Here is a 10,949-nt window from a genome sequence, read left to right as displayed (position 1 = left end):
GTTGTCACACGACTTGATTTTTAAACCAAAATAAAACGGCGGGGCTGGGATTTCTTTCTGGTTTTCTACTGAAAACAGCTGTCCACCCTGTCTTGGGCTGGGCCTTTCTCACAGTCTAGCCAGCCTCAGGGTGACCTGGGGACAAAGTGGCCCAGGGGCGCTGTTCTTTCTTGTCAATATAAGAGGTTGGGTACATCTGAAAGCCACAAGGGAACTCTAGGAGGGATGCTGGAACCCGTTCATGGCCAGTTCATGCTGGAACCTCTCGGCTGGGAGCGCATGCCCTCTCTAGAGAAGGGTCCTGAAGGACCCTCCCCCTGCAGGAGCTCAGGATTGGCCCTGACTCTTGGAGTCAAGGTCACCAGTTCAGAGCCCAGAATGGAGAAAGACAGAGGCACTGGACCTGGAGTTAGACTCACTATAATTTGAATTCTGGCTCCACCCTGTTGTGGTCTCAAAGCTCAGACAACTCGCTTGACCTCGTGTTGTCTTTGTCCCTTGTGGAAGATGATAAAACCTGTCACTCCTATCTCCCACGGACAGCAAGGAATGAGTAATAACTTGGATTAGAATGTCCCTCGCAATCTATAAAGTGTGCTACCACGGTGGCCGTGACTTATAGTGTATTGCTACCCTTGTCATGAGCACATTTGTAGAGTTTTCAGTAAGCAATCCAATTCTGACCTGAGCATCTGAGCTTTAAAAATAAAGGGGTGGGGGGAGACCTTGTCTTATTCCCCGTGTGTCTCAAAGACAAATGCTGGCCTTGCTAAATATTAAGATTGACGTTGTAGTCCCTAAAGTATTTGGGTATCCACGGGCTAAATTTTTTTATTATTTTTAAAATTTGTTTTAATTAGCTCTACATGACAGTAGAATGCATTTATACACTTTATATACATATATATCATGTATATGATATATCTATGATATGTCGTATATAAATAGGGTATGATTTCTCATTTTTCTGATGGTACGTGTTGTAGAATCACATGGGTCATGCAGTCATATATGTACATAAGGTAATAATGTCTATTTCATCCTACTATTCTTCCTATCCCCATGTCCCCTCTCCTCCCCTCCCTTTGCTCCCCTCTAATGTTACTCTATTCTTCCCTAATGTCCCCCACCCCTTCTTGTGCCATTGGCTGAATTTATGCCCTAAGACGATAATGTCTTAAGCATAAATTGACCAAAACAAACTTCATTCAGAAGGTCACTGGTGCTGTGGATGCAGCAGGGTAGGGAGTTTGGGAATCTTAGGGGTCAGTGGTTGCTTTTTCTGTGAGGTGGTCAGGAAGGACCTGGCAAAAGGGTGACATCTGAGCAGAGACCTGAAGGAAGGGAGGGGTGTGAATGTGGAAGGAAAGAACATCCCAGGCAAGGGCATCGGCAAGCGCATCAGCAGGGCATTAGCAGGGGCATCAGCAGGGGCATCAGCAAGGGCATCAGCAGGGATTCGTGTGCTTGGGGTGGTCAGGTCATGTACAGCCTTGGAGGCCACTGGAAGGATTTTAGCTTTTGTGCTGAAACAAGTAGAGAACCAAAGAGGGTCTGCCCTCCCATCCGACTCTTATTCTCTACCTCAGCTACTGCATTTCCTTCATAGCATTTCCTACATTTTGTAATTATTTTACTAGTTTATTTATTTTCTTCATTTGAATGTTAATTCCATTTATGAATTTCTTAATTATTTCAACAAGTATTCATTGAGCACCTACCACATACCAGACAATGCTGTAAGTACTTTGGATAAGTTAGTAAGGTAGTCTAATTTTTTTTTTTTTTTTACTTTTTCTTTGAATGAGATGGTGTATCAGTTAGCTTCCACTGTGTAACAAAGCAAGAAAAAAATCTTGATGGCTTAAAACAGCCATGTTTTTAACTTATGAGTCTGCGGGTTATATAGAAGGTTCTAGAAGATGGGACTAGTCTGATCTCAGCGAACTGATAAGCTGGCTGATAACTGGCTGGTCTGAGATGGCCTTTTCTTGGGCAACTCTCCTCCACATGGTCTTTCTCCCCCAACCGTCATGCCTGGGCTTGCTGCGTGGTAACTGCAGGACTCTGGGTCAGAGCAGAAGCATCCAAATCTTCCTAAGGCCCAAGCTCAGAACGAGCAGAGATCCATCCACCACATTCTTCTGGCTGAAGAAAGCCACAAGGCCAGCCTGAGGCAGGGGACTGAAAAACAGATTCCACCTCCTCATGGGAGACATTGGAGGAATGTGGCCACGTCTGCTGTCCCCCAAGGTGGGAAGCCATGGGAGGTCTGAGAGCAGAGGAGTCCTGTGTTCCAAGTGAGGTTTCATGGACGTCTCTGGACACAGTTGAGATTTTACTGTGGGGAGAAAAGTGCAAGTGGGGAGACCAGCTAGGATGACAGCACCGATCACCACAACAACCGAAGCAGGAAATGATGGTGGCGCAGACCAGGGGGTGGTGATGAAGGTGAAGAGAAGACGCCATGAACAGTCCCAGGACTGTGCCCCTTGTCTCACTGTCACATGTCGGGTCTCTAGGGGAGGCCTGAAAAGAGTTATCAGTAAGAGTGCTCAGATTTAAGGGGCTCGGGACCTGCACTGTCTTCTATCTTCTCTCAACCTGGGTATTTTGGAGCTCTTTAAGGACAATAATGATCATATCTGTGTTTTATTCAGTTTCAATTGACATTTGTTTATCACCTCTTAGGTACCAGACAGAGCGCCCCCACTTTCAAAGAAAGAAGGGAAAATAGTCAAATAACCCAACATCTGTGTCATAATGTACCGATGACGTTCTCCATTCTTTGAACGCTCTGTCATTCAACAGTTAATATTGGTTGAGTGAATGGCTACTTGATTCTGTGGGGTCCTGTCAATATAGTGATTCAATGTTCAACAGAGACTAATGCGGAGAGAAATGCAAAATGATCACCCACTTAGAAAGACGGGTCTCACTCAATAATATTACTAATAAATTATTTTTATATATTTAAGATTAAAAAATAATAAACACTGTTGTGTACCCTATTCAGCTTAAGAAATAAATTCTGAGCAGAGCTTAAGATTCCTGTACACTGCTTCCTAAACCCATGCTCTCCTCACCCCAGGTTAAGCCGTAATCCAGAATGTGGTCTTTGTCATTCCTGTGCATTTTTCTATATTTTGAACTATATTTCTGTATTTGAACTCTGTCTGTAGGTATAACTAAGCATCAAGTATTGTCCTGCATGATCTTAAACTTTTTATATTGTTAAGATTTCTTATTTGGTTTCCAATACACTGTTTGAATAATAACAGCACGGCTTGGCCTATAGGCATCCCACAGAGATTATTTTGGAGAATTCCACGAAACTACCAAGGAGTAGTTGTGATATACCCAGAATAAGTCCAATAATATCAGCTCAAAGCCAAAGAACCTTACTAAGGTATATTTACTGAATATTTGAATCCCTGAGACTGACAGCATAAGCCCCATCCATGGCCCTGGTACAAATTAGAAAACAGGGCCAACTCTAGGTAAGCAATTGCCTGCTAACAAACTGGACAAGCTCCCATTTGAACAGTGAACCACCTGCACAACTATATCAGCATCCCTGTCATGTATTACCATGTGCCAGGAACTGCACATGAATGGATACATTTAATTCTCCTATAGTCATAGAAGGTAAGTACTTTTGTCTCTTCTTTCATTATATGGATGTGGAATATTGAGGCAAAAGTAGCAGGCACAGTGGTTTATGCCTCTAATCCCAGAGGCTCAGGAGGCTGAGGCAAGAGGATCCTGAGTTCAAAGCCAGTCTCAGCAAAAGCAAGGAGCTAAGCAACTCCGTGAGGCCCTGTCTCTAAATAAAATATAAAATAGGGCTGGGGATGTGGTTCAGTGGTCGTGTGCCCCTGAGTTCAATCCCTAATACTCCTCCTCCCCGCTCAAAAAAAAAAAAAAAAAAAAAAAAAGCCTAAGTAAATTTCCCAAGGTCATACCACTGGTAAAGTGGGTAGGACCAGGACTCAAACCCAGACAATCTATCTCCACAGCCTGTGCTCTTAAGGACTGAACTCTAACACCTGTCTTTTCACTCTTTCCAAGAACTCAACTGAGCAGGTATTATAATTAGATTCTCCAAGCTGTAGATGTGACAGATGAAGCACGGAAAGTCTGATAACTTGCTCAAGGTCACATAGCCAGCACTTGGCACAGCCAGGATTTGAACTCAAGCAGTCAGGTATATTTGAGCAAGGCTCAACAGCCATGGTGCAGCCAACTTAATTCTAGAAAAAAAAAAAAAAGCCAAAACCCACCACATCTCCAAATCTCCTGACACTAGTCTATTTTATTAGGCTTGCAACTCTTTAACTGCAGTAAGGTAATAATGTTGTGGTATCAGATAAAGCTGTGCTTTGTATGAACTTTGTGGAAACCCAGGCAAGGAAAAGGAAGTTCAAAGGATCTCTCCAACTGGGACTAACGAAGGGCAGGGGAGTGTGGGGTCGGGAGGACAAATGAATGGAAATGCCTGAGTGGCCTCAAGTTTCTAAAAGAAGTAGAGTTGGGTTCATTTTGGGTGAAAGCCTCCTCCAAAATTTCTACACAGTTACCACAGTTACCGCAGTTGGGTAAGGCAGAGCCTCCAGGATTAAATTACCCTAACACTTAGCAGCTTTAAACAATAATCTCCCCTTATCCATTCAGGTCTGGGAGGTCAGGAATCCAGAAACAGCTTGGCTGAGTGGCTCTGGATCAGGGCTTCTCAAGCAAGGTCGGCTATTGGCTGGAGCTGTCTCATCTGAAGGCTGGACTGGAAGATCCGCTTCCAAGATGGCGCACTCACATGGCTGTTGGCAAGAAGCCTGGGTTCCTCCTCGCATGCATCTCTCCACAGGGCTGCCTGAGTGTCCCCACGACATGACAGCAGGCTTCCCCCTGCATAAGTAATAGAGAGAAGAAAGGGAGAGGTATGTATTACTTTTTGTGATCCCATCCTCTCTGCTTTGTTCTATTCACTAAACATGAGGCACTAAACCAAGCTCATGCTGGAAGGAAGATGAACAAGGCTGTACATGTTGAAGGCGGGAGTTTTAAAGAATTATTTGTGCCAGGTATGGTGTTGCACGCCTGTCATCCCAGCAACTGGGGAGGCTGAGGCAGAAAGATTATACATTGGAGGCCAGCCTGGGCAACTTAGTGAGACCTTGTCTCACGATAAAAAACAAAAAGAACTGGGGATGCTTTAGTGGTAGAGCACTACTCATTCATTCCTCAGTACTTAAAAAAAATGTATTTATTCGTAAACTTTTCTTAAAACGCCGGTTTGGCAAGAAAGAAAGAAGTCCTACCTCGTTTTTTTTTTTTTTTAATTGCAGTTGGACACAATACCTTTATTTTATTTATTTATTTTTATGCAGTGCTGAGAATCAAACCCAGTGCCTTGCACATGCTAGGCAAGTGCTCTACCGTTGAGCCACAACCCCAGCCCCCTTACCTTGTTATTTTATGGTGCTATTTCCTATAGCTGAGAGCAACAGACTTCATAGCCAGAACCACCTAGAGGTCCAGCTCTCTACTTACTCCTGGGTGACCTCAGCAAGTTACTTAATCTCTCTGTGTCCCCTTTCCACACCTGCAAAATGGGAGAATATAATATCACCAACCCCTTTCAGGCTGTATGAGGGTTTGAATGAGTACACGTTGGTAGAGTTCTCTAGAAGTGTCTGGAACACGGAAAACACAGTGTGAGTGTTTGCTAAATCCAAAACACTCTTTTAGCACTCTAGCTGAATATGACTAGCAGCAGGGAAACTGCCCTCCCCAGCAGATTGAAATGATCTTTCATCAGGGGTGACCTCTGTAGCACAGGCGGTCGCCAGTCAGAACAAAACCTGGTCCCTGCTGTGTCAGGCAAATAATTGGTTAGTTGTTGTATCAAGGTGAGGGCGGCCCTGAAAGTGGGAAGGGAAAGGGAGGAAACTCCAAGGGTTTAGGGATCTAGGTGTCAACCTGAAGGTCAGTGTATTAGTAATTGGCACCACACAACAGCACCTATCACATCAGCCTGGTTTTAAATCAGCAGGATATTTTGTTCGTAAATGGACTTCTTAAGGTCATGGTCATTGAACCCAGGGATGCTCTACCACTGAGCTACTCCTCCAACACTTTTTTTTCATCTTGAGACACGGTCTCACTAAATCGCCCAGGCGAGCCTTGAACTTCACCCTCCTGCCTCTGCCTTCCAAGTTGTTGGGATTACCATGGCAAAAATAGATATATTTTTTTTAAGTGCAGCAAACCTACTCTGTTCATTCCTGTTCAGTACTGTCTTTGGCTATTCCTAGTGCCAGGACAGGGACTTTAGTCCAAAGCCCAGTGAATGAGCCTATACACAAGACTTTGAGAGCTAACTGACCCATGTTTTACAAGAGCAGGGAGACTCTGGCTGAATCTTTAGGAAGTGAGTTGAGTGGAACTGAGCAGAGCAGAAACTACCCAGAGAGTCGGTGGTGTGCCCCCTGGGCAGGCGAACTAGGTACTTTTCCTCCCTGAGAATTATTTCAGAAGCCAGGCTTTGAAGTCTTAAGGGTTGGTTGCTACTATTTAGTTATTTGAACTAAAATAATAAAAATCCCCTAACTGCTCTAATTTTTTTTTCGGGGGGGGGGGCAGTTGAAAAAGCACATTATGGTGTATCTTTACTGCTTACAAGATGGCAAGAGGGGATTTTTCACAAAGTTTCCCGAACCAGTAGGGAAAACATGTACCTGAGGGTAGAGCTCTCCAGGAAGAGGCCAGAAGGAGTGGCCAGGTGATGACAGGGAAAGTCCCCCTGTGGAGTGGCCTGCAGTCCAGCCCTCTCTGGCTTTCAGATCAGATGAGGACTTGCAGGAAGCTTCCAGGAGGGTGTGGCTTCCCTCCACGAGGCCAGCCCCAAAGGGTAAAAGCAGGGTTTTTTGACATTTTGGCCAGATCACTTGGCCAGATCACTTGGTTGTGGTGGCTGTCCTGTGCATAATAGCATGTGTAGCAGCATCTCTGGCCTCTACCCTTAGGTGCCAGTATAACCCCCAGTTGTGAAAATCAAGAATGTCCCTGGACATGGTGAGATGTCCTGTGGGGAGGAAGGCCACATTGCCCCAGGTAGGTACTGGGTTGAAGAAGGGTGCATCCAAAAGTTCCCTCCTTCTGTCAGTCTGAACCTCGTGGCTTCCTCAGAGCTTCCCCCCTCCAAGCTCAGGAAACCTCTGGACATCTGTACTTGCTCGTGCAGTTTCTGGGGTCTCCATGGTTGTGACCTGCTTCAACCTGTGAGCATGGCCATGCTGATAGCAGAGCCTCTGGTCAGGCCCCCAATGGACACAGGGCTGTTTCCAGAAGGGTTGCTTCTGGGTTCCCCTCTGACTTGCACCTTTCAGGCAGGAGGGCAGGGGTCGAGGCCTCTCCCAGGTTGAGAGAGAGGCCACTCCGCTTTTTAAATTTTCCACCAAATTAAAAATGAAGACATATCGATATGAAGCAACAACAACAACAAAAAAAATGACATGTTTTAAAGCTAGGTGATTAAGGGATTTACCCAATTATTAATTTGTCGCCGTCTGGAGGCGGTACCTACCGTCAGGCAGTGAGAAGTAGCAGGGAGGCTGAGTGAATCCCCTCTTCTCTCAGGCCCGGCTGAGTGGCTCTGGCCTTACTAGAGGAGGGGGCTTTGAGAAGGCCAGGCCTGAACCAAGTGACTCCTCAACATCCCTCCCTCCCCCAACGCTTAGAGAGGCAGGGCCAGGGGAGAAAGTGGGAACAGCGAAACAGCCTCTTAGCTTCATGTTTGAATAGGGAATTCAAATGTGCTGGCTCTGCCACTTTGTAACCATGGGGTCTTGGGCTGTCACTTAACACTCCAGGCCTCAGTTTCCTCGTCTAACTTGGGAATGCATGTGCCACATCATAGAACTGGACACATTTAAATTGCTCCGTGCAATGATGAGTGCTTGGTAAGCATGCAGTGCCTATCAGCTGTTCCTGCTGTTATATTAATTTTATTTGGCCTGAATCAAACTGGGCCCATCCCAGTTCAGTGTCGTATCGTATCAGTAGCAACTTTCTAAAAAAAATCCTCTTTATTCAGTGTCCCCCCCCTCCCCCTGCCAAAGTCACCCTTTTCACAGCTTCTGTGCCCTTGGACCCTTTCTCTCTTGAGGTCTTTCTCTCTTGCTTAGCCTCACCTATGACCTTCACCCCTTCCTTGTGGACCAACTCTCTCTCTCCCTGGTCTTCGGGGCTGGTCATGTGCAGACAGGGTTAGTATCTCTTACCTGTCCCACCTCTTCTGACTCTACAGGATGAAGGTCCAGTTGCTACAGGGTCCAAAGATGCCTTCACTAAGGGCAGTTTGTTATCTATTCACTAGGGGACAATCGGGTTTCCAGGCTGGGTGTTGTGAATGACGTGACCGTGCGTGTTCCTGTCAACTCTTAGAGGACAGTGCTGTCATTTCTGTTGGGTCAAGGGATTATTAGTTCCATTCACTCTTACATAGATTTTTTTTTTATTTCCTTATGGAGATTCTTTAGGATTTTCTCAGATAATTTTATGTTGTCTGTGAATACAGACAGTTTACTCTTCTTTTCCAATTTATTTCCTTTTTAAAAAAATTACATTTGCCTTTTGTACAGTTTGATGTTGAATAAAGGTCTTAAGAGATTAGCATTCAGTCTTTTATCATTAAATATAAAGTAAGTTGCAGGGTTTTTTTGTAGAAGTCCTTTAATCATGTTGAGGAAATTCCCTCCCATTTCTAAGTTGCTGAGGGCGGTCTTGAATGTGTGCTGAATTTTGTCACTGGACAAAATGACAACTACCTGTTCTGAATCTATTGATATAAATCTATGGTTTTTCTTCTTTATTCTCTCTTTATGATAAATTATAATGACGGTTTTTTTTTTTTCTTAAAAAGCCACTTTTTATTGCATATATCCAAGAAGTGCACCTGGATATTTTGATACACTTATTTTGAAAGACACATGCATAGTGAAGCAATGACAACTGATTTTTAAATGGTAAACCAACCTTGTATCCCTGGGATGTATTTTACTTGCCCATACTTCTTAGTGTTTTTTAAAGGTGAGTTATAATTCACAAACCATGAAATTGATTCTTTTAAAGTTCAAAATTTGGTGTTTTTAAAAAAAAATTTCACAAGTGTTATACAACCATGTACAACTATGCCTGCTGACTAATTTTGGATTGAGGATTGAACCCAGAGCTTTGTGCGTTCTAGGCATGTGACAAGCTTTTTTTTTTAAATCACCTCCAAAAGAAATCCTGTTCCTGTAAGCAGTCATTTCCCAACTCCTCACATCCTAACTCTTGGCAAGCACTAAAATATTTTCTATTTCTTTGGATTTGCCTATTGTGGACATTTTATATACATGAAATTATATAACATGCGGGTCTTTTATGGTTGTCCTCTTTTGGGGGGGGGCTGTACTGGGAATTGAACTCAGGAGCACTCAACCACTAGCCACATCCCCAGCCCTATTTTATATTTTATTTAGAGACAGGGTCTCACTGAGTTGCTTAGCACCTTGCTTTTGCTGGGGCTGGCTTTGAACTCTCAATCCTCCTGCCTCAGCCTCCTGAGCCGCTGGGATGACAGGCATGTGCCACCACACCTGGCTGTGGCTGTCTTCTTTTACTTACTGTTTTCAGAACTTGTCCATGTTGTACCAGGTATTAGTACTTCATTCCTTTCTATGACCCAATAATATTCCATTGTGTGGATATGCTACACAGTCCATTCATCAGGTGGTGAATATTTTTTTGGGTTGTTTCCACTGTTTCGTTCTTACAAATAAGGCTGCTACAAACATTTGTGTACAAGTTGTTGTGTGCACATCTGTTTTCAGTTGTCTTGGACATATACCTAGAAATGGAACTGCTTGATCTCATGCCACTCCATGTTTAACTCTTGAGAAACGACCAAACTGTTTTCTACCGCAGCTGCAACTGCCCCATTTTATGTTCACCCCAGAAATATGTGAGGGTTTCAATTTCTCCAAATTCTTACCAGTACTTGTTATTCATCTTTTTGATTATAATTATCTAATAGGTGTGAAGTGGTATGCATTGTGGTTTTGATTTGCATTTGCCTAATGACTAATGATGTTGAACATCTTTTCATATACCTGTCATCTATTATAGATCCTCTTTGGAGAAACGTCTATTCAAAACCTTAACCCATTTGAAAAATCCACCGTGTCTTCAGGGGCCAGCATGAGCACCTGCCAGAGCCTGATGGAGCAGCTCAGGCTGGAGGTTGGGGTGGAGAGGATCATGGTCTCTCCAGGGGCCTCAGAGCCTCATCACTACAGGGTGCAGAATGGCTGCCAGAATGCTCTGCTGGTCTGTGTTCCAGTTGGAAGCGACCCCTGCCAAGAGCCCGGATCCTGAGCCTTACTCTGAAGAGTGCAGGGCAGCAGTTGGTGGAGGAGGCCCTTCAGACACAATGTGATGAATGATGCCTTTAAGTCTCAAGAAAACCTTTTTCTCCAGCCAAATAACTGAGATATTTCAGACCTTCCCTGTGGCTGGTCCTGCAGCCAAAATTCTACAGAAATTTGTGATTTTCCGCTCAAATAAGGAAACTGACTGAAGGAGTGGAGTTTTAGATAATAATGGCTCAATTCTTGGTAAAGTGCTTTATATGAAGATAAGCAAAAAAAACTTACCATTCATCAGGTGGTGAACTGAAATATTTTATTGTTCTTTATACAAATTCAATTTTAATATATTAAAATTCATGACTTAAACCTAGAGTATCATGTATGTTTTATTTGTTGGATGCTTACATTTTAGGAAAGAAAACATTTTCATTTATTTAAAAAATGAATATTTGTAATTTCTGGTTTCTAAGATTTTTATACTACAATAAAATTTGTTCTTTTATCCTGAATTTGCAATTACTAAGTAAAGATAAGAAA

General features: G+C 43.6%; 1 protein-coding gene across 4 annotated transcripts in view; it reads left to right on the top strand.

Moving 5' to 3' along the window:
* Positions 1–10,782, top strand: part of LOC107149406 (guanine nucleotide-binding protein G(I)/G(S)/G(O) subunit gamma-10-like) — a 55,855-nt gene extending 45,073 nt beyond the window's left edge. For 3 of the 4 annotated variants that reach the window (XR_007345906.1, XR_007345908.1, XR_007345907.1), the window contains 2 exons: positions 4,675–4,937; positions 10,171–10,782. Coding sequence is in view for 1 of the 4 variants with exons in the window: in XM_048799052.1 (XP_048655009.1) it covers positions 7,060–7,113; positions 10,171–10,419 (303 nt within the window). In the remaining 3 variants the exon portion in view is untranslated. Of the gene's footprint in view, positions 1–4,674; positions 4,938–6,638; positions 7,114–10,170 lie in introns of those variants that run through there. The other variant, XM_048799052.1, reaches the window with a different exon arrangement.
* Positions 10,783–10,949: the final 167 nt, after the last annotated feature.

This window comes from Marmota marmota, unplaced genomic scaffold (genome assembly GCF_001458135.2).
Source record: "Marmota marmota marmota unplaced genomic scaffold, marMar, whole genome shotgun sequence".
NCBI classification, from domain to species: domain Eukaryota; kingdom Metazoa; phylum Chordata; class Mammalia; order Rodentia; family Sciuridae; genus Marmota; species Marmota marmota.
Note: the sequence above shows the minus strand (reverse complement) of the source record. Positions and strands in the feature narration are given on the sequence as shown.